General features: G+C 44.9%; 1 protein-coding gene across 2 annotated transcripts in view; it reads left to right on the top strand.

Annotated features, from left to right (window-relative positions):
• Positions 1-24,195, top strand: part of scn5lab (sodium channel, voltage gated, type V-like, alpha b) — a 186,094-nt gene that overhangs the window by 67,961 nt on the left and 93,938 nt on the right. For both annotated transcript variants that reach the window (XM_057322728.1, XM_057322727.1), the window contains exons 15-17: positions 376-549; positions 631-987; positions 22,483-22,917. In XM_057322728.1, the coding sequence (XP_057178711.1) occupies positions 376-549; positions 631-987; positions 22,483-22,917 (966 nt within the window). The remainder of the gene's footprint in view (positions 1-375; positions 550-630; positions 988-22,482; positions 22,918-24,195) is intronic.

Here is a 24,195-nt window from a genome sequence, read left to right as displayed (position 1 = left end):
TGTGCCTCTCTTAAAATGTTAAATGGATGGATGTCATGTTCAGTCAGATGAATTGAATGCAGAAAAAAGTACTATCAGACGACAGTTGTTTGTTAAACTCATTAACGGTATCGGCCAAAACATCCTATGGGTGCATCCCTAACATTTACTATGGTAAACACTTTGTTTAGTTAATGTACGCTTCAGTGTAGTATACGCCGTAGTAAATACTGTAGTAGTCTTTAGAATTGACTATAGTAGGGTTGAGAAATCACAGTATATTCTCTACTGTACATATCTATAGTGTATACTTGTCAAGTGTGCTATAAAGTACACATGTAAAGGAATCTGGTGTGGTTCATGTCTGACAGTAATGTCTGTGGATGTTTTTCTCAGGTGTTCACTGGGATCTTCACAGCAGAGATGGTCCTGAAGATCATCGCTCTGGATCCGTACTATTATTTTCAGCAGGGCTGGAACATCTTTGACAGTCTGATCGTCAGTCTGAGTCTGATGGAGCTCGGTCTGTCCAACGTTGAGGGTCTGTCTGTCCTGCGCTCCTTCAGACTGGTATTGCTTTCACTTTACACAAGTTCACTATAAACGTCTGCTGGTTGTTTTTGTTTTATTGAACGTCGCTTTCTCCCACAGCTGAGAGTTTTCAAGCTGGCCAAGTCATGGCCGACGCTAAACACGCTGATCAAGATCATCGGGAACTCTGTGGGAGCTCTGGGAAACCTCACGCTGGTGCTGGCCATCATCGTCTTCATCTTCGCCGTGGTGGGCATGCAGCTGTTCGGCAAGAACTACGAGTCGTGCGTGTGTAAGATCTCGAAGGACTGCACTCTTCCCCGCTGGCACATGAAGGATTTCTTCCACTCGTTCCTCATCGTGTTCAGGGTTCTGTGTGGCGAGTGGATTGAGACCATGTGGGACTGCATGGAGGTCGCTGGTCAGCCGCTCTGCATCCTGGTCTTCATGTTGGTCATGGTGATCGGGAACCTTGTGGTGAGTTTTCTCTTTTTTGCTGATGTTTGACCGTTGAAACGGGTGTTGGCGGTTTGTTTCCTCACAGATATCCTGCAAACACATTGAAAGTGTTTTTTAAGAGTGTATCTGAACTGGCATTGGTGTTTGGGGTCCGTATATCATGTCTCTTTGTTTTGAGAGCGTTGACCTCTTGACATTTTTGCTTGGCATTTTGATGGACTGTTGTCCTGTGTCGTGCCTCTCTCTCATATCTGCTGTGCTCCAGAGTTTTGGCTCTTGTGTCTCTTGCTGTAGTGCTCGTTTTACAATGAAGTTCTGCTTTTAGAAGGACGTGCGCGGGCCTCTCTATGTGTTCGTATGTTTTTGTTACTGTATTATTTATGGATGCCATGAGGATATAGTGTAGAATAATACTGCTTAAATACATATTGTGTACAGATTCAGATTGTGTTGTTAGAAACAGTAAACACTATTCAGTATCCAATGCAGTAAGCAGCAGTAAACAGTGTTATAGTATCCTGTGCGTGTGTGTGTGTGTGTGTGTGTGTGTGTGTGTGTGTGTGTGTGTGTGTGCGTGCGTGTGTGCGTGCGTGTGTGTGTGTGTGTGGGGGGGTATTTGTCTGTATAAGTGATTAAATGTGTGCAAATGTGTGTGTGTGTGACTGCATGCTTATGTGTTTGCGTTTGTGTACATGTGTATGCGTGTAAGGTATATTTGTCTGTACGTGTGATTAAATGTGTGTAAGTATATGCGCTTGTGTGTGTGCGTGCGTGCGTGCGCGTGTGTGTGTGTGTGTGTGGGTGTGCATGTGTGTGCGTGTGTGTGTGTGTGGGAAGGGTAAACCCTACGGTATGGGGACAAAATGTCCCCACAAAGATGGCAATATCCAAAACCCTTGTCCTTGTGGGGACATTTTTTGGTCCCCATGAGGAAACAAGCTTATAAATCATACAGAATGAACTTTTGTGATAATGTAAAAGAGCAGACAGTTGTGTGTGATTGTTAGGGGTAGGGAATATGAGATACAATTTGTACAGTATAAAAACCATTGCGTCTATGGAATGTCCCCATAAAACATGGAAACCCAACATATGTGTGTGTGTACCTGTGTGTGTGTGTGTACGTGTGTGTGTGTGCGCGCGTGTGCATGTGTGTATGTTTGTCTGTGTGTGTACTACTCCTGTTGTGTATGTTTGTATGAGTCTGTGTGTGTACATATACTGTATGTGTGTGTGGGTGTGTGCGTGTGTGTCTCATTAAGCACACATCTCAAACACAGTTTATTGTTCTGGGTTTATCAGAGGTGCTGTAAATATTCCCCTCAAATCCATTAAACTGAGTTTCAAACTCCTCTACACTCGCATATGTCAATATAAATTATATGAATTAAAATCATTTCTTTGGATTTCTGTATAGTCCATAATAATGAACAGACATTCTTTATAGTGAATAAATGATGGTTGATCAGTGGATGATTTTTAATCAAATGTTTTATGTTGACTTCAGTGTCTGAAGTGTTTTCCTCAATGGCTCAATGGTAATAGAGCTTCAATCTCAATAACACCCCACTGTGAGATTCCACCTGATGCCTTTGGGTAACCATTACACATCCCTAAAGGGCCAGCGTGCGATTTCCAAAAGTTTTCCAAAATATTTTCCTATTGTTACCGTGACTTTTCTAGACATTTTTTTGATCATTTCTGAACATTTCCAGGTAGACGACACCTGCAGACTGTGTCCCTCATTCAATGATATTACAGAACAGAGTTTGACACATTTGAGCGGAGAATTTCCCCAAGCACACATGCAGATACACACAACATGACAGGGTGTGTGATGAGGACAAGGGCTGGTTTCATCTCTCGGTTTGTGTCACGGCATCTCTTGTGATTGTCTGAGCAGCGTTTCATAAACACTGCAGATGTGTGGCATGGCTCAAATATTGCCACCTGATCTCTCGCTCTCATTCGCTCATTTGCATACGGCAGTTAAAGGTCAAATAGTTCTGATAGTTACCTTTGTTATAATGTTGCTATATTTAGGTCATTCAGAATAGTTACTTAGAGACTGTGGAAGAATTTCAAAGGGCCACGGGTCTCCACACATGAAGTCAATCCACTGACATGATGGACATTTGCACATAATGTCATCTGAATAACAAATAAGTGGTGCTTGTATTTCTTTATTTGGTACAATGTGACGTCTGTTTACTATTGTTTACGTGTCAACACATTGTCTGTGTCCTCTATCTTTTCCTAATTTACACACATTCTTATATTTTTAGGGTATTTTTTACAACCTTATAACTTGTTTGAAACAATTAAGAAATCCCCATCATTCTTTGTGTGTAAATAAATGAAACGGACAGATGTCAGGTCTTCATTTACAGGCTCACTGTTTAAAGAGCAGAATTATTCAGGCATTTCTGTCATGAACGGAGTGTTGGTGATACGCTCTGGATGTGGTGAACAGGTGTCACCCGGAGCTTTATTTCTAAAGATGAAGAGAGAGTGAGATGGATTCCAGGAATCCTGCGGGAACACAGCGTGTGAATACAGCCGGATTACACATCTGCTCCGCTTTCCAAGTTTGTGGCCGGCTGGTTTTGTTTGTAGGTCATTGGGTTGAGATGAGATGAGGTTTCTCTCCTCTTCTTACCTTATGACCGATTCAGAATGAACTAGTGTTCATTTAATTTAAACATCGAAATACATCAGAAACTACCCATTACAGGATAGGTCACCCAAAAATGAGAATTCTCTCATCATTTCTTCATCCTCACGTCATGTCAAACCTTTATGAGTTTCTTTCTTCTTCAGAACACAACAGAAGATATTTTGAAGAACGTTGAGCATCAAACAACACCGAACCCCATTGACTTTCATTGTATGAACACAAAACCACCGAGACGTTTCCCAAAATATCTTCTCTCATGTTCCACTGAAGAAAGACTCACACACAGAATTACAAGAGATGTCAACAATGTGTCAAACTGAGCTCAGATTTGTCTCGTTTTCAATCAAAAGTGAATATTACTGAAGATCTCGATTTGAACTCAAACATTTCTCATCACATGTGCAGATGATCATCCAGATGATTTCACAGCTCCACACTGTTCATGTATTTTAATAACTGGTCTCATTTGTTTCTGTTCCTAAGCAGTTTGGGGAGAAACATCTGAGACTAAGTTGATATTTAAATGAAACACAACCGAGAGCTCCATCAAATCTCCTGAGCTTTGAAAGAGAAACCTGAGCAATAGCGTTCTCCTGGTGTCCGTGAGCCTGTGAGATCAGACACAGCTAGGGATGGGTACCGAGAACCGGTACTTTTTTGGACCGGTACAATAATTGGGTCGATACCAGAGTACCGATAAGCTTCATGACAAACGATACTGTTATCGATACTTGCGTTGTTTTATCTCTGTGTATTCGGGTGTTAAATGGCAAATTAGAGGCTGCTGCTGCTGTCTGTCATTTTCCATCCCTGAATGATGTCCGAATGGCTGAAGTTTGCTCGACGTATGTGTGATATCTAGGGCCATATGATTTCCGCGATGTATTTGTAATCTGCTTGTTTTGCGTGTTTATGAGTGAAAGAGTGGCATGGTTGCGCTTGTGGAGCTTTCAGCGTCCGCGTTTCACAACAATGAAGCTTCCGTCAAACACTCCGTTGCGGCAACCCGTCAAAATAAAAGTCCTTTATTTGAAAACAAGTTATAACATTGTTTTTAATAATTCGGCCACGGAGTATATTTACTTACTTTAGTAAATTGAAGTAAATGTGCTAGTAAAATGATAAAAAATAGTACATATAATAAAAAAATATTACGTGCTTAGAAAATAGTACTTAAATTTATGTAGACCTAAAACCAGAAAGGAAAAAATAAATACGGTCTACCAGCCAAATAACCATAGTGATGTAAAGTAAATATGTTGAATTACATTATGATGTGCTCCTATGCACATGCTAAGTGCCGTAAGTGGTATGCTAAGGAACACACACACATTTTGTTATGTGGCATTTTCTGTTTGCTCAGAAGCATTTGTAAACTGCAGTTCTAAAGCTCAGCTGTAATAAAGAAACTTAAAATGTTTAACATCTTTTCACATCATGTGTTTTTTGCACGTAAATACTAAAAACGACGAAATACAACAATTATTTTCCAGTAAGATCTACATTGATAATACATACATAAAACTGTCAACTCCATCTCAGAAATTCAGCCTGTCCGCACAAAACTTTACTCGACATCTTGCTCAATTTAAAGCCAATTTGATCCAAAAGCAGTTTGTATTTAAGAGAATGAAGGGCAGCGTTACAGCTGTGTACATCAGTGTCCTTGTATGGACGGATCAGATGGTATGTTCTGTCTGTGATTGTCACGTCTAGATAAGCGTGTGTGTAACTGGATCTTCAGCTGTCCATCTGTATTGGCGTGTGTTGTGATCATGTGTGTGAATTCTCTCTGTTCCTCTGGAAGCTGATGCCTGTTAATACCGCGGTATGACCGCTGGCAGTTTACACCTTACGGGTGTCAAGAGTGTGTTTTTATTATTGTATTTCATAGACGTTTCTTTGTCCTGCACAGATGTTGTGATAAAATGTCAGTATTTGTGTTAATGCCATGTGTGTGGAGATCGACACCATCACCAATCTTTGTGCAAATAACAGCACTTTATGATAAGCTCTTCATTTCTTTCATTAAGGCACGTTCATACCAAAGACGATAAAGATTAATTGAGATTGTTTAAACGGTTCACATTGGTCGTGTAGATGTTGAAAGCTCTTTCATTTAAAAGCATCGGCTAAATCATGAATGTGAATGTTTCAGAAGAATTCAGTTGAGATGAACAGAATGAAACTCTGGCTGTGTCTGAAACCGCACACTCCTTCACGATTCCCTATATAGGGAATGTTAAAGAGTCCACTATATGGGGAAGAAGTGAGTGAAAATGAGTGAACGATTTCGGACACTGACATAATATATCCTGCGTCTGACAGTACTGTCGCCGACATTCGTCATAACGCTTATATTACACCCGTGTGGCTTTATGGGTTGTTTAATAAAATGGTAAAGTTCATTTTTACATTATTTGTCACGTTTTTGTATTAGTTTTTAATAAAGAGAACAAAACAACGGTTTGCCACGTTTATTTTATTACATTTATTACGTTTAATAAAATTATTTAATATATTTAAATAAAGCACCACTGTCTATAACATTCATGTAATCTGTTTATTCTCAAAAAGTAGGAAATAACTGTCAACAAGAACAAAGTATAAACGTGCATTCGTGGCATTACCGGTCACTCTCCACCAGCTGATGCTAATCAGACGATTGATTCACGCTGCATCATGGGAAATATTGAGTGAACGAGTGCACATCAGATGAACACTCAAAATTAGAATGCATTGTGGTTAAAAAGCAGTGAACGAATGTAGGGAGTGAGTTGTTCACTCATTGAAGTTGAACACTCATTGTTCAGTGTGGTTTCAGACACCTCTACAAAATGGCGGACACCTGATATAGTGCACTATATAGGAGATAGGGAGCGTTTTCAGACACAGCCTCTATCTCTCCCATGAGCACTGAGATGAAGTATTGTTTGTCGAGTTCAACAGCGCGATGTGATGTCCAAACGTTCACAGCTCTGTTTTGTTGTTCTTGTGTAACGTTGACATGCTTTTCCTACCGGCTGTATTTTCTTTCTTAGTGAGTGTTTGTTCCGCTTCTGCATTGAGAGAGATGTCGAGATGTTTCTTCGACCCTCTGACGGACAGAAGCATTCGCCACCTGTCGTGTCAGTAAAGGTAGTGTGTGTATGATAATGCTGGTCAGCTGTCTGAGGTAACGGCTTATTTTTAGGCGTGCGGATCAGGTGGACGTGGGTGTGGTTTGTGTACAGTTAAGGTATGTGAGGCGTCCAGTACCTCGACTAACTTCACTGTGAGCTCACACTCCTTCTGTTACACAGAAACAGACAGAAGCAGACACACTCTGTCAGTTTAAATCTAGACTAAAGACGCATCTTTTTAATCTTGCATACACTACTCTTCCATAATATAAATCCTCTGAGGGTTTAGGCTGCATTAGTTAGATCAACCGGAACCAAAAACACAACTGATGTACTTGTTGCATCAAAGAGTGCAGAACAGTACTCTACTCTCAGCCAGTCTTGTCTCATTGTTCCAAGGTTACCACAGCGAGCAGGATGCAGTTCATGGCCTGACCTGATGGTAGAGCGGAGAATGGGAAGTGGGGACCTGACAAGAGCTGAGATGATAGAGCTGGATAAAGAAGGACGCGGTCTCTTGACATGTCTTCACCACAAAACTTCAAATGCTATTAGATTATTAATGATAATCTTAAACTATAATTTATTTTATTATTAAGTTTATTTATTTTATTTAGCCTTGTTGTGCAAGTTCTCTGGAGCTTGTGCAGAGGCAGCAGCTTTTGCCAGAGGGGAACTGGAATCCCCTGGTTGGGCCTGGGTTCTCCTGAGGTTTTTTTTCTCGATTAGAGTTTTGGGTTCCTCGCCACCGTTTGCATACTGTTTTTGCACTATCTGCCTGACCGGGGGGGCTGCTTTAGAATCTTAAAGTTTTACTTAATTAATATTGCATATAGGAATTTATTATCTGTTATATTTGACCTGTGCTTCTCTCTCCTTTATCCTAAATGTGTGCTCTCACTGAGCGTGTGTGTGTGTGTGTACGTGTCTGTGTACGTACGTGTGTGTGTGTGTGTGTGTGTGTCTCTGTGTCTGTGTGTGTTGTGTGTGTGCGTGTTGTGTGTGTGGAGTGTTTTGTGTGTGGGTGTGTCTGTCTTCTGTGTTTTCAACCTTTTCTTGTTTTTGCAGGTACAACTTTGATTGTTTTGCTTGTAGTCAATGTGTCTCATGTACAGCTGCTTTGTAACAATGAAAATTGTAAAAGCGCTATATAAATAAAGTTGAGTTGAGTTGAGTTGAAAGGGTTGTCCCTATTCTCTTATTGAGTAATGGGTGTGTTTTGGGCAAAACGTGCAGTAAACCAATCAGAGTCTCATCTGTCATTACCTTTAAGAGCCAGTTGCATTCGCGCCATGGCGGATTCGTTATTTACACAGCGGAATTTGCAAGAGCAAAGACTGGACGCTTCTCCAGAGAGGAAACGCGGCTGCTCATGTGAAAGGTTAAAGAAAACTGCGTCGGGCTGAAACTAGCAAAAAACACTTGCCTGGAGCGGCACTGCGCTGGGTGTAAGAGAGATCGGTGTTGGGTTTCACCAGCATCTCTTTTAAACCAAAAAATAAAAATGTAGGTGTATGTTGATGTAACGTTGTGGAAATGTCAGTTTTTGGTCAGTCTTTTCTAAATCATTTTCCAGCTTGATTGTGCTGTGCTGGATAACGGGCGGATGAGAATAAGATGTGTCTTCTGGAGACAGAGAAATCGGTTCAGTGTTTCAGAAGCAGCTCTTTTAAAAACTAAAACTAAAAATGTAGGTGTATGTTGTCGTAACGTTGTGGAAATGTCAGTTTTTGGTCAATCTTTTTAAAGTCATTTTCCAGCTTGATTCTGCCATGCTGGCACACACACACCTCCTCCTGTGCTGAAACATTATTTGTCTTGAGATGTTAATGTTGTCTGCAGTGCATTATTTCATTAGACGGCTCTCGAGTCCTCTCGAGGAGTTTAGTTGCTCTTCTGGCCTCTGCTGAACATGATAAACGTGATGAACATCATTCATTCTGACCTGCCCGTGAACACACCGGCCAGCTCCCCGCCGTTGAGTCTTCACAACATCACTGTTGTGTTTGCTGCTAATGAAAGTAAATCATTGCGAAAGTTGTAATGACATTAAAGTTTTGATCGAGAGAAAAGCTAATAGGAGAGACGTGTGTGTGCGTGTTGGCTCTGTTTCAAAATCTAATGAGTTTCCTGCCGATCTGAATACAGTCTGTGTTCAGTTCGGCTGTGTGTGTCTGTTTGTGTTTGTGTGTGTATGTACCTGTCTTTCTGTTTCACTGCCTGTGAATGTTTATTTGTTTATAATGTATGAAGAGAATTTTTTGTGTGCGAGTGTATTTGTGTGTTTGTGTGTCTCTGTGTGTTTCAAGTGAATGTGTTCTTCTGTGTGTGTTGTTTCTGTTTGTATGTACTGTGTGTGTATGCGCATGCACATGTACTGTATGTACAGTGTGTGTGTGTGTGTGTGTGTGTGTGTGTGTGCGTGCGTGTGTGTTTTGTGTGTGCGTGTGTGTGTTTTGTGTGTGCACGTGTCTGTCGTGTGATGACTGGACTACATTTAGTACATTATGTTGTAAAGTCATGAAGCTCTGAGCTCTTCTGCACTCAGAACAGATGAATTGAAATGAGGCGTTTATTTTTGGATAATTACAGGATGATTCAGCACAGGGGATGGGGAATCACTCTACCCTTGTGTGCCTGAGAGAGAGAGAGCAGGCTTTATTTATTCTATTATTTTATTTTTGCTTCACTCTTCCAGGTCTCTAGGTTTGGTTCCGCCCCCTGATGCTCTGATCATTTGTCAATTTCATCATGTCATACAGATAAGCAGGATTCTCCTGCACATGATGTCATCTGAGGGCTAAGTTATCTAGAAATTGTAAAGATTTTACAATAAACACATCTGACAATTTTGATTGCAAAGACTGTGTCAGACGGTCACTGATTGGATCGTTGGTGGTTTGTGGGCGTGGCCATCTGAGGCTGAGACTGCTTGTTTGAAGTGAATGTAAAGCCCGGGGGTCTGGTGTTGTTTAGATGATAGCGGGTGGGGTGGGGGGATAGAGGGGGGATTCAAGGCCAGTAGATGGAGCGACTCGTCTCTCATATTGAAATGCCATGCTGGTGGCCACGCCGTGATTTATTCCTCGCTGGGGTCGAGTGGGCCGCCCTCATTGTGTTCATAGATTGCTGTGACTCACAAACCAATGACATACTTTACAAATAATTGGCCATCCAGTGTTTGTGTACTTCACATGGTATGAAGTGCAAAACATGTCAAACAGACACATCTTCCATCTAACAGACACAACCAGACTGTTTCTGTTTTATGGTATTATTATGTTTATACTTATGATATATCTTAAATTGCGACTGACGATTTTCATCTTAGAGACTGTCAAAGAAGTTAATTTCACTTTGAACAATAAGCTACCACCCGGCACCAGCCGGCCCGGTTCTGTAAAGCTGCTTTAAAATGAAGTTTTGTGAAAATAGATAACATTGACTCATACTAGAGTGTCAGTTGATGTTTTAGTTTTAATGTAGTTTCATCAATGTCTTTCTTATTATATTATTTTGATGTAGCTTTTATTTTTATCTTTTTATTTTTAGTTATACAGTAGTTTTTTTGTTATTTCAGTTTGATCATATTAGGGACTCAACTCAACTATATAAAAAAAAATATATATATATATATTACCTAAGCAATAAACTGAAATAAGATTATTTTTCCTATAATTTGATTTAAATGAACAGAAATGTTTTTATAGTTTTAATTAACGATAGCCCTGTCTTGAACATGTCTGAGTTGTGCTGTCTGAGTGTTAATGAGATGTTCTTCAGATGTTGCCTGAATCGTCTGGGTGGGTGCTAGAAGGTTTTGAAGAGTAAAATATATTCATAACTAGCTTATAATAATAATGTGTTATATTTATATAGCGCCTTCAGAAGGACGCTTCACAAAGTGGAACATTCGCAAAGTCAAAAATAAAAATAATCATATCTACAGATAATTGACAACAACAGATCACAAAACCAGGCAACATTCATACAAACAGAAAACAAGACAAATATCAACAAATAGTTGACAGACAATAGATAACACAAATAAAGACATACAATTACATAAAAAATGCTCAGTTAGCCTGTAGGTGAGAAGTTGGGAAAAATGGGAAGTGTTAGTTCCCTTTCTGTCTGTCTCTCGACGTTGTGTCGAACCGACAGAATGGGGTTTGTCTTGAGAACCTATCATCTTCTGAGTATTTAGAAAAGGCCAATGAAAATTGGCGAATGAAATTTGCATGCCGGGCTCCTCCCCGGATGTCCGGGTATAAGAGGGAAGCCGGCGTGCTCATTCATTCACCTTTTGTTCTTCAGAGCCTACGCATCTGATGAGCTTCTCTACGATCTTGGTGATCATTCTTTCTGCTGGAATCTACGACGTGGACAGCGGACGGTCCCTTCCTGCAGTGACTCTCCCCTGGGCGTCTCGGCAGTTCCGGAGGTGTTCAAGCAAATTTCCTTTTCTAAAAGAGCAAATTTCTCCAGCGTGGCTTGTCCTGCTGTTCTCATGGGTGCAACACACTCATCGAGGAGGGGGACGGACACAATGCCTGCTTCCAGTACGCTGGGGCAGACGTTGTGGATACGTCCTGCCCGCACTGCGGGCGGTGACGATTCAGACGTTGCGTCACAGGTGGCTGTGTTCCCACGGGACTCAGCCACCAGCTCGTTTGCTCCCCGTTCCGGCAGGGCCGTAGTCCTGCCGCCCGCTACGGCAAGCAGCGAGGGTGATATGAGGATTACTGTGAGCGATAATCCGCCAGCCACGGACTCACGGACCGTTCACACCTCGTCTCGCTCGTCTGACCGTTCCCCAGGAGACGGTCCGCCGTCTTATTCCTCAATCACGTATTCGGACACGATGCGTGATGATGAGATGTCTCTTGCAGCATCGGGGGGTGACGTACTGCCATCCGACTCCGACGATTCCTCGGGCTCCCTCCCTCGGGGGGTCGAGCCCAGGAAAAAGCGGACGTCGAGATGTCGGCCATGCTTTCCCGGGCCGCCGTGAGTGTTGGGTTGCAGTGCCCGCACTGCCTCTCCCGGCGCTCGCGGCTGGCTACATGGCGCCTCGGGTTTGAACATGGCTCCAAGCCGCGCCCGCCCAAAGAAAAGTATAAAAAAAAAGAAAAAGAAAAAATGTAAGACCTGGAACGCCCCTTCCCGGCACGTTTCACGTCAAACAAAGTTCTGTCACCCTCTCTTCCCTCGAGGTTGAGACAGCTGGAGGATGCGTCGGTGTCCCCCAGGTGGAGTATGCCGCCGCGATGCACTCGTGCCCGTAGGTGGCAGCCACCTGGGGAGGCTCGACCTAGACTCCCGTCCAAAGCATGTGGTGTCGAGAGCTTACATTGCGGCGGACCAAGCTGCCTCCTCTCTCCATGCTATGGCTCCTGCCAGGCCAGGGCGTTGAGAGAGCTCTACGAGGGTAAGACCGACCCAGCGCTTATGCAGGAACTCTGCGCCACCACCGACCTCGCTCTACGGGCGACCAAGGTGACCACGTGGGCCCTGGGTCGGACGATGTCCACACTTGTGGTCCATGAGAAACTCCTCTGGCCTATCCTTGCGCAGATGAGTAACGCTGAGAAGGTCCGCTTTCTCGACGCACCCGTCTCGCAAGGGGGGGCTGGTTGGTGTTACTGTCGAGCCGCAGCGGCCCCGCTCACCCCCCGCCCGTCGGGGGGGGGCGCGAGCCAGCACGCGGCCTCCCCCGGAGGGTTCTCGACAGTAAGAAGCAGTCCTCCGTGCCGCAACTCGGCCGCCTCGCCTCATGCACTCTCTGCTTCCCAGCAGCCCTGGTCCTCTTCGACGCCCTCCAGCTCTGGCGCCCCCCACATCGCTGGGAAGTCGGATAGGGACGGATCCTGCCCCGTCTCTCCATCTGCAGCCCCCCTCCGGGGGGCTAGCGCCCACTTACTCTCAAAAAAGGAGTTTCCTCTCTCTCTGGGTTACCACAGCCGCTCTCACCCTCTGCACGACGGTGAACGGCAAACTTGACGTTGCGTCATGGCGAAGCGCAATGTCGAGTATAAACACCAGCCCTCAGCACTCTCAGTCAGAGTCAGCAGTCGCCAGGCAGGAAAAACAGCAGAGCCGATCTCCTCCCCGGGGGACCTCCCCCGGCAAGGAATCCGTACTGCTAGCCATCGAACCACCCCCCGGGGGGACGATGAAAAAGATCGTACCTTAGTCCCCGTCTCATTCTGGGAGCCTGTCCGGCTTCCCAGGCTGTCAGACTGGCTAGGGAAGACGATCCGTCTCGGCTACGTGATCCAGTCGCCTCACGCCCGCCAAGTTCAGCATCCGATATACCTCAGTCAGAGGCTAGGATGTTCCCGTACTTCGGGCCGAGGTCGCCACCCTTCTGGTGAAGGGAGTGATCGAGCCCGTCTCACCAGCCGAGATGTTCAACGGGTTTTACAGCCTGTACTTCATTGTCCCCAAGAAAGGCGGGGGGTTGCGCCCTATCTTGAGTCTGTGTGTTCTGAACAGGCACCTACACTATAGCTGCCTTTCAGGTTGATCACGCAGAAGCGCATCCTGACGTCCGTCAGGTGTCAGGACCGGTTCATGGCAGTCGACCTGAAGGACACGTACTTCATGTCTCGATCCTCCTTCGACATCGGCCGTTCCGACGGTTCGCGTTCGAGGGACGGGCATATCAGTACAGGGTCCTCCCCTTCGGTCTGTCCCTGTCTCCACGAGTCTTTACGAAGGTCGTGGAAGCCGCCCTCCTTCCCCGTAGGGAAGGAGGTGTGCGGGTACTAACTATCTCGACGACTGGCTCAGTTTTGGCACACTCTCGAGATCTGTTGTGTACACACAGGGACCTGGTGCTCCGGCACCTAGATCGGTGGGGCTACAGGTCAACTGAGAAAAGAGCAAGCTCTCCCCGGTGCAGAGCATCCTCTTTCTCGGTATGGAACTCGACTCTGTCCTCACGAGCGGCCCCGCTCACCCCCCGGGGGGGGCGCGAGACCCGCAACGAGGAAGCCCGTACCCTCGCGGCCTCCCAGAGGCCCGATCAGTGTTGAACTGTCTGAAGCTCAGACAGTCAGCGGTCCCCCTGTAACAAGAGGCTCCTGGGATACATGCATCCTCGGCGGGGGTGGTCCCCCTCGGGTCGATGCACATACGGCCGCTCCAACACTGGCTGCAGAGTCAAGTTCCTTGGAGAGCGTGGCACACCGGCAGCAGGCGTATGGTCACACGCTTTTCTGCCGACACACCTTAACCCCCTGGTCTCCATGACCTTCTTGTGGACAGGGGTCCCCTTTGGGATGCCTCCCTGCAAGGTTGGGGTGCCGTGTGCAACGGGCAAGCAGTGTCGGGGCGGTGGACGGGCCCCCGCCTGCGTTGGCATTTCAACTGCCTAGAGTTGTTGGTTGTGCTACTTGCATTGAGGAGGCTACTACCTCTTGTGCAGGGAAGCACGTGCTGGTCCGGTCGGACAGCACAGCTGCTGTGGCGTATTCTTTCACTCACAGCAGCTAACATGACTCGCCCGACGCCTCCTCCTCTGGAGTCAGCAAGTGATCAGCTCACTGCGAGCCACACACATCCCAGGCGTCCTGAACCAGACAGCCGATGCGCTCTCTCGTCAGTCGACGCCTCGCGGAGAGTGGCGACTCCCTCCTCGCGCAGCCGGCTCATTTGGGGCAGATCGGCCAGGCACAGGTGGTCCTGTTGCCTCCCCGGACTCCACCCATTGTCCGCTTTGGTACTCCCTGTCCGAGGTACCCTCGGCATGGATGCCCTTGCGCACAGCTGGCCGCGGGACAAGCGGAAGTATGCTTCCCCCCAGTGAGCCTCATTGCACAGGTCCTGTGCAAGGCCAGGGAAGAGGAGCATCAAGTGGTACTAGTTACGCACCTTTGGCCTAACCAGGACTTGGTTCTCGGAGCTGAGGCTCTGACAACAACTCCCCCCTGGCCGCTCCCCCTGGCGAACGGCTTCCCCAGGGGAAGGGGCACGTTACGGCATAGTGACCCACCCCCGGTCCGGTTGGGACGTCACTCAGGCTAGGGCTTCGGCCACTGGGCGGCTATATGCCCATAAGTGGCGCCTCTTCTCGTCCTGGTGCTCTTCTCGGCGAGAAGACCCGCGGAGTTGCTCGGTTGGGTACGAGCTGTCCCGTCCTCAAGAGAGACGAGGGAGTAACCTCTACCCCTCCACACTGGGAATGTATGTAGCCGCTACGGCCGCTCATCATGACCCAAGTGCTGCGTAGCCTCTGGGACAGCACAACCTGGTCATTAGGTTCCTAAGGGGCGCGAGAGGGTGACCACCTTACCCGCGCTCCATACCCTCTTGCGACCTAGGTGGCGGGCCTCAAGAGGCCCCGCCCCTTTCGAGCCTCTCTGGGTTGCCGCTCTTTCTCAGTCTTGATAAAGACGGCTTTCCGCATGGCGCTCACCTCCAAGAGGGCAGGGGATCTACAAGCACCCTCCGTGTCCACAGATTGCCTAGAACTCGGGGCCGGGATTCTCACGTTATCTTGAGACCCCGCCCAGGCTACGTGCCCAAGGTTCCCACCACTCTCCCGAGAGACCTGGTGGTGAACCTGCAGGCGCTCCCCACCGGGGAGGAAGACCCATCCTATCCGTGTTGTGTACAGTACGCGCACGGCGCCTCTACTTGGACCGCACGCAGAGCCCAGAAGCTCTGAGCAGCTCTTTGTCTGTTTCGGAGGTCAGCAGGAGGGCTGTCTCCAAACAGAGGCTGGCGCACTGGATCGTGGATGCCCTCGTTAGGGCATACCGATCTCATTTCGCCCCTGCCCGTTGGGGGTGAGGCACACCCCTCGTGGGCACTGGCTCAGGGCGCCTCTCTGGCAGACATCACCAGAGCTGCGGGTTGGGCTATGCCTAACAATTCCGTGAGGTTCTAATACCTACGCGCGGAACCGGTGTCAGCCCGCATCCTGGCAAGGTGTGGGACCGGCAGCCGGTAGGGCGTACACCTGCGGAAGCCCTTCCCCCTCCGGGGGGAGCAGTGGCGATCCCGCCTCACTTCTTTCCCCTCGGGTAAAGAACAGGCATTCCATCCATCACTAAGCACCCTTCCAGGGGACAGACTGGGCAGAGCAGCCCTGCCCCCTTAGGCTGGGAACAGTTGAGTTATCTCCCACATAGCTCTAACCGGACCTAGTGCTCCAGACGTGGTAACCCCCCCTCCGTGGGCTGTTCCGTCTGATGTATCCTCATGAATGGTTCCCACCTTGGCAACCCATGACCTCCCCAGGTGGACTCCCACCTTGCGGTTAACTCCTGTCCGCACTTTCCTCCCATGAGTTCTCCCCTGATGGTGAGACCATGTGGTGTCTCCACTAATTCCTCCCTACGGTAGGTAGTGGCCTCTGCAGCGTTTTTCCCCCAGGGGGGAATAATGCTTACCCAGTGGCCCGTACGGTGCCGGGTGGATTCTCGCCATTTAGAGAACTAGGCCTCCGCCCGTGACGGCCGGTGATAGGGGCTTCCCAACTTTGTGTAAAGCTCTGGGTCCCCCTACCTCTCCACTGGAGTGTCATAATTTTGCGTTAGCGTCTTCATCTGACTCGCCCAGGCCAGTCAACGTCACTCCGCAGAGATTGTGACGCGGCTCAGTGCTGTGGCGTTTTCCATAGGAACCCCATTCTGTCGGTTCGACACAACGTCGAGAGACCGACAGAAAGGGAACGTCTTGGTTACGGATGTAACCTCGGTTCCCTGATGGAGGGAACGAGACGTTGTGTCCCTCATGCCACAACACTGGCCGCCCACCCCAGCGGTCAGGGGAGGATGCTTTAGGCTCCTCAGACCAACAGGTGAATGAATGAGCATGCCGGCTTCCCTCTTATACCCGGACATCCGGGAGGAGCCCAGCATGCAAATTTCATTCGCCAATTTTCATTGGCCTTTTCTAAATACTCAGAAGATGATAGGTTCTCAAGACAAACCCCATTCTGTCGGTTCGACACAACGTCTCGTTCCCTCCATCAGGGAACCGAGGTTACATCCGTAACCAAGACGTTTGAGAAAGTAGTGAATCGATGAGTTTTAAGTTGAGACTTGAAGGTCTGGAGAGTAGGGACAGCACGAACATTATGGGGCAGCATATTCCATCATTTCGGCCCTAAAATACAGAACGCCCTTCCGCCCACTGTAGAGAGGCCTTACCTAGGCACAACAAGCAAGCTGTCATTGCTAGATCTGAGAGTCCTGGCAGGAGCATATGGTGGCAATAACTCCGCAAGGTACTGAGGTGCAAAAAGTGACTGGAAACTTTCACAAAGATAAACAGAGCCAATGAGTAGCTTTGGAACTTGGTTTAACAAGTTTGTTGATCTCAGAGAACAGGGCTTTTGGTTTACACCTAGCTTTGTTAATAACAGTGGAGAGGTAGGAAGAGCGTGCAGTATTTAGTGCTGCTTTGTATAACAGTACTGACTCTGAGAGGGCAATGTAATGCACTTCAAGGAACCATTTTTATAAAGCCGTTCAAAACGCCTACATTTGGCTTTCATTACTCTTGAGTTCAGGGGTAAACCAAGGAGAGGAGTGTGCAGACGGGACATTTCTAGTTTTCAGTGGGGCGAGATTATCCAAAATGTTACAAATTGACTCATTATAGGTTGAGAGTATATCATCAAGACTGAGGAGGTTGAGTGAGGGGGAAAGAGGAGAGGAAACATTAGCAACAGTATCATTTTCCGCAGTAATAGTCTTCAGATTACAGTAAAATATAGTCATTTTAGTTTTAGCGGCCCGGGCCGTGCACAGACATTTTTAGGGGCAGTGGCCGAAACAAACAAAAAAGGGCACTCTTAGAAATGCCTTTTCTTATGATCACACTGTAGCACTCAGTAAATATCTTCATAGTTTGTGTCTAGAGGGCAACTCTTTGAAAACATTTATAGTAGCCAAAGTCATTATTGCATTTTCACAATAATGGTGATTTGTTGAAATTTCAACATTTTTTCAACATTAATTTGCGGGCCAAAAGTGATATTGATGCATTAACATTGACAAATCAACAGTTTTACCGTTGATTCAATAGGTTTAAGGTACTCCCTTGCTATCTGTGCTACTGTTAATATGGTCTGAATATGATATTAATATATTATATTATATTATATGTTATAGATTACTGGTTTTAACTAAGAAAGTAGATGATAGTGGGAAATGTATTGTACAGGAGTTACAGTTTGAAAAACGGTCAGCTTTGTGTAGGCATTTACTACAAAGTGTGCCAATAACCGCAAATTTTGTGTTTTATCCGATCGGGTTCAACCATTTTGATTCAACAAGAATTCTAATTCTCTTTGACAACGTGGATATTTTGCACACCTTGTTAGCAGTTGTCACCAATAAAAGACCAGGAGCAAAACATTACCAACAAAAAATACAAAAAACAAACTATCAAATGATTAATTCTGCGGATCAGGCACTGTTTGTAACATGGAATATATTTTCTTACAGTAATGGGATGAACTTCTAAAGCTGTTGTCTTCACTCTAGCACGCGGACAGAGACTATCTGTGAGTGATACTGGGGGAGTGGATTAGCGGAATCAGTGGCTCTTTAGCGGAGTGTTAAGGTCTTTTAGCAGGGATGTAGAATGGATGCCTGCCCGGGGGTGGGGTTGAGAGGGGCACCTCAGACGATGAGGGCAGTGGCTCTAGCCACCGGGACACCCTCCTCTGCCAGGTGGGGTTTTGCCAGATAACTATATCCAGGGGGAGTTAGAAAATTAACTTCAATAAAGTCATCTGGCATTTGCCTGGTTTCAGTCAAAAATAGTAAATCAAGATTTCTCTCAATTATGGTGTCGTTAAGCAATGTACCCTTGCCAGTCAATGAGTGCGTGTTCAGAAGGGCACCATTGTGTCTTTGTGGCTCATGCATTGCACCACCTGGCGAGTGAGAAGTGTCTTTAATTAAAGGTACGCGAGTACGGGTGCATTGGGGAGTCACATCATTGCTATGGTTAAATTCAGATCTGTGCGACCAGATCGCAGGTATTGACGAAGAGATTCTGTAGTCATAGGTCAATCCACACTTTGCAGACCGATGGATGTAACGTGCACGTTTAGAAATTCCAAGGGTTTTACACCATTTATATGTAGATATATCCAAACGGGAGGGAGTGTTTAGGCTATGGAGCTGCAGTGAGCTATTACAGAGAGCCATACTGTGAATGAGAGCAAAGGCAAGCCCGAAAATGACTAGGGCCAGCAGCCTTAAACCCACAACGTTTTTGGCATTATCAGGGAGAAATATGTTTCAATAGTGAGACGCTGAACAGAAGTTTGCAGAGACGTCGCAGCTCAGTATCAGAACAGTTTCAAGTGCTCCAGTGTCCAAGTGATGCGCTGATGCTGACCCGAAAGTTTGAAAATGAATTTAAAATGTTCAGTATTCAGCATTTATTCCCCCAGGCCGATGGTATTTTGTTGATGTCAGGATAAATTGGAGCCTTCGGTCCAGTTATTAATCCCGGGGCCGATAATATATTGTTGATGTCGGGGTATATTCAAGCCTTCCGTCAAGATGTTCAAGCGTCCAGTATTTGTTCTCCAGGCCGATGATTTGAAGTCCAAACTTAAATAACGCGTAAACATAGAAAAATTGACTGACTAGATGACAAATGACAAAAATTGCGATGAGAAACGGCAGCCATTTTGCGCACAGTGTACTCTCAGCGCACCGGAAGTGACAGCAAGGACAGGAACTTGTTTATATTAAGATCGTTGATATCTTGAGCACAGATTGAGATCTCTTTTGAAACACTTTTGTAATGCACATGTCTATTGGAGACACATATACGGTATATACGTGTACAGTTACTGGGGCTCGTTTTGTGGAAGAATCTTTACGTCTGAAAGAAGCAAATGAGAAGTGAAAGAGATCTAGCTGCTCAAAGGTCATGAGTTCACATTCCAGAGTAAATGGTGACAGATAAATGACACCTACATAAGACTGACAATTGTATCAATGTAAATGTCCTGCACAGTATGTTCTGTGCTCCATCTACTGTTATGTATAAATAGTACACGAAGAATAAAGCGTTACGTAACAGCGTTTCAAACAAGAGCCCATTGCACACAATTATCATCTTGTGAATAAATATGATTTGATTTGTATTTTTTCTTTAATTCTCTACTAGATGTTTCAGTGGTCCACTCAAATGAGTCGAAATACAAATCACAGTTGAAAAATCTGTATAGAAGCTTGAGTGCATTGCATTATGGGATTGAGTATTTCGCACAGCGTGCTTTACGAGTCTTCAGTGACAAATGGGACAAACTTAACATGGGCATGGAAACTGTGATCCACAGAGGAAACCTAACCAGAGCGCCGGGTCACTGTTAAGAGGGCAAGTGCGTATATGTGACGTCTCTCATTACCACAGACACAATGAGATTGAGCTGAAAGTCATTCACACTCACTGTGATGTCACAATTCTATATGACATTTCTTAATAATCCCTATATACTGTATATTCATTGTAATGCATCTATTCACTTCTTTTGTTTTGCTATAGAATATAAATATATACCTTTGAAATAATGCAGGTGACATGAATGATCAGCGCATTTGTTTTGTTGTGATGTGATGTTTGGTTTCTGAGTGATTTTTGTGTGACAGGTGTTGAAACTGTAGAAAGAAAGAGTCTTGTCACGTAACCAGAGATGAAGAGCAGCAGCACGTGACATGTAAAGCCTCTCTGTGTGTTTGGTGTTGAGAGGTGAAATCACAGCCGTCCGGAGTCTTAATTACTCCAGTGTGAGACTCAGAGGTCTGATAGATGAGTCTCTGGAGACACGTGTCCTTGTGTTCTCTCCTGATCCTCCACAATGAGTCAAACATCACTGTTAATAATGCTCATGATGAACGGACCTTCAACTCTTGTTCAACTTGTCTAAGTTTTACCAATAGAAATATTTCAAGGACCGGTTGTCATCTGTCAGGACAGAAGTTCATTTTCAGATTTTAATTGAAGATTATGAGGACATAATCTTCAATTGAATTTTCCACTCCCGCTGAAAGTTCACTCTGTGTTCACCCAATATCTGCTTAGAATGATTTTCTTCCCGACCCGACCCGACGGATCCTGCTAAATTTAGATCACGTTTCCAGATCTGACATTTAAATTTATCCATAACAAATGTAAAATACGCTATAAAAAACATATCAGTTATTTTTTATAGTCTTGTCAATATACAAAATTGTTCTTACATTTTAATGTACAGTAAACAAAATGTCACAGAGAAAAATAAATTAAATTCATTAAATACAACGTCTTTCACTCAAACTACAGTATAAGCAAAATATGACTAAACGAAACCCGTTGGCTAGCTCGTGCAAAATTAAATCACTTTTTTAACCGAACTATTTAACATCCATGCAAAAAAATGTCCTGATGAGCGTGTCCCCTCTTAAAAACACGAACGCTCGCTCTCTCTTAAGGTGCACTCAGCGACCTGCCTGCCCTCTCTCTCTCTGTCTCTAATGTGTTTGTGACACTTGCTTGACATTTATGAAGTATTTATTGTGAAGTCTGTGTACGGAACATTATTAAATGTCATTTCATTAGATTTCTGGCAAAAAAGCTGAACTTTACGAGTTTAATTGGACTTTCCTCAGGAAGGGAATTCCAAGCGTTACACATTTAATAATTTTGATTGGCTTTTTTCATTCATGAAGTGCGACCGAGCAATTATTAAGAGGAAATTACAGCTGCTCGCAAAAACCTCCAGTTGATTATCAAAGTACCAGCAGTGTGTGTGCTCGCTGTGTGTGTCTAATCAAAGCTACACAAACACACACACACACGCACACTCTCAAACATACACTTCATTTACATACACACTTCCAAATAAACAGACACGCGCACACACACACACACACACGCGCACTCTCAAACATACACTTCATTTACATACACACTTACAAATAAACACACACGCACACACACACACACTTACAAATAAAAACACATGATGCATGCTCATACACACAATGCAGGTGACCGCCTACTTGCTCACACTCATACACACACTTTTAAACACATACACACATGTTTATATTAAGCATTTTTGTGAGTACTTTCCTCAGACTTGTGTTGTTTTCACACCGACCTATTGGTATTTTCTATCCTCTGTTCACACGAGCATCATTTCCTTAGTTTAATAATAAATGTTTTTAATAAAGGGAGACTGCAGATTGCTCCACACAGTGTAACGGATGTCAGCTTGTGTCCTGTGAGGACATTTGGTCTCATAATGGAGGCTACACCTGTACACACACACTTACAGTTGTCCATTGAGCCAGCCGCTCGACCCCCTGTGAGTGTGGAGGAGGTAGATGTGACATTTAAAACCAGTTCCTCATGTCACCTGCTGTTTACAGGACTCGCACTGAGACTGAGCCGTGTGTGTCAGTACAGGAGGACCAGCAGAAACAACATCAGGAAACAAAATGAAAAGAATAACGCTCGGGAATGGACATGCTGGGTGCGGGGGGTGTCACGGGTGTTTTTGAGCCATGAACCAACACCATTGTACCCTTGAACGAAACATTCTCCCGAGAAAGAAAAACATTGTGTCAATATTGACTCAAACTGGTGTTATTGATGTGAAAATACCAAAAGTTTTACTGTGGGAATGATGTCGGACTAACGAAGAAATCATCATCATTTTTCTCATGAATGCTTCTGTCTCCTCAGGTGTTGAATCTGTTCTTGGCCCTGCTCCTGAGCTCCTTCAGCGCAGATAACCTCTCAGCTCCGGACGAAGACGGCGAGATGAACAACCTGCAGATCGCCATCGCTCGCATCCAGCGCGGGATCCTGTGGCTGCGACAGGCCCTCTGCGACTTCTTCAACGGGAACTTCAAACGCCGGCGGCAGAAAGCCAAGGAGGCTAAAGCCATGCTGAAGCTCAAGCGTCTCAGCCAGCAGCCGCACTGGGCGGAGGGAAACGGGACGGTCATCGAGCGCAGCGGTGAGGACGACAGCTACATGACAAACCCAAACCTCACCATCAGCGTGCCCATCGCGCCTGGAGAGTCAGACGTGGAGTCTCCTGAGGAAGAGGAGGAGGAGGAGGAGGAAGATGATGCCAGCGAGAGCTCAGGGGAGGAGAGGGAGGAGCCTAAACCAGTAAGTGACATGTGATGTCATCATTATTGTATGCTGCCAGCAGTGGAAAACGTATCACTACACGTTTCTTTACGAGCATTGAGATCAATTCATTATCTTTATTATCTTGCTACAGCTTTAAAGAGGCTTGGGAAACAAGTGTATTATAAAAGCTAATACATCAATTATATTTTATAATAATCTTTATTTTCTATTTACACTACAAAAATCAAGATCATATAAAAATATCTGCCAGTCAAGTTTTTCAAGAGAAATGTCAAGTGTAATTCAAGTCAAACTTTCTTACCCCAATGGCAGATATTTTTGCAAATCTTAAACTCACTTCATTTTCATAATCTTAATTTTAATTATAAGAATAACAAGACTTAATATCTTATGTCATTTTGCTTGTTATGTAACTGTATCTTAATTTAAGAAAACATATTATTTTTGTCTTGTTAGCCAGTACAAATGTCTACGTAATAAATGCATTTTTGATGCACAAATTAGATTCCAAGAACCACCCACCACGAAGCGGAGGTCCATTAAAATCCTTTAACACACAGCTATCTGTGGATTATCCTGCTAATACCACGGTCATTTGCCAAATTAAATCTGTTATTTAAGTTTACAGTGAAATTTTAGATCAAACAGGTGAAAATGACAGTGATTTTGTCAGTTAATTTCAAATGTATTCAAACTGACTGGAGCTTCCAGCCAATCAGAATCCAGTATTCAAACATACCATGGTATAATATTAATATAAATTAAATGTAAAAAAGATTGTTATATTATAACAAAACACAGACCGGAAGTTAACTTTAGGCCAGCGTATGCGTCCGATGAAACTGTCTATAAGTTAAATTGTATAAACATTTATTCATTATTCTTAAATATATACATGAACGTGTATGTGTTTATAAATACAAAATGTATATGCACAGAAATATATTACTATGAACACAAACTTTTACTCTGGATGTGACTCATCGTGACTAATCGTTGAACAGGCCTGATAGTTTTTGACATTTTTATGCGTTTGGTCGTTTATTATTATGACAGTGGCAGTTTGAAGCCCTGAAAAAAATAAAAAAAAATAAAAAAAAGTTTTTGAAAATGAAAATGGTAAAACTTCAGTTGAAACGTCAAAAAAGAAGATTTGTAAAATGCAGTGGCGTTATGCGTGTGTACGTGACTTTAGGTGTTTGATCTGTAGGTGTATGTGAGGTTGTGACAGGCGTGTGGTGTTTCTCAACACACTGATCAACAGCTACTGGCCTGGCGTGCATAATACTATGG

This window comes from Triplophysa rosa, linkage group LG23 (genome assembly GCF_024868665.1).
Source record: "Triplophysa rosa linkage group LG23, Trosa_1v2, whole genome shotgun sequence".
Classification (NCBI taxonomy): Eukaryota; Metazoa; Chordata; class Actinopteri; order Cypriniformes; family Nemacheilidae; genus Triplophysa; species Triplophysa rosa.
This window is presented reverse-complemented; position numbering and strand designations above follow the sequence as displayed.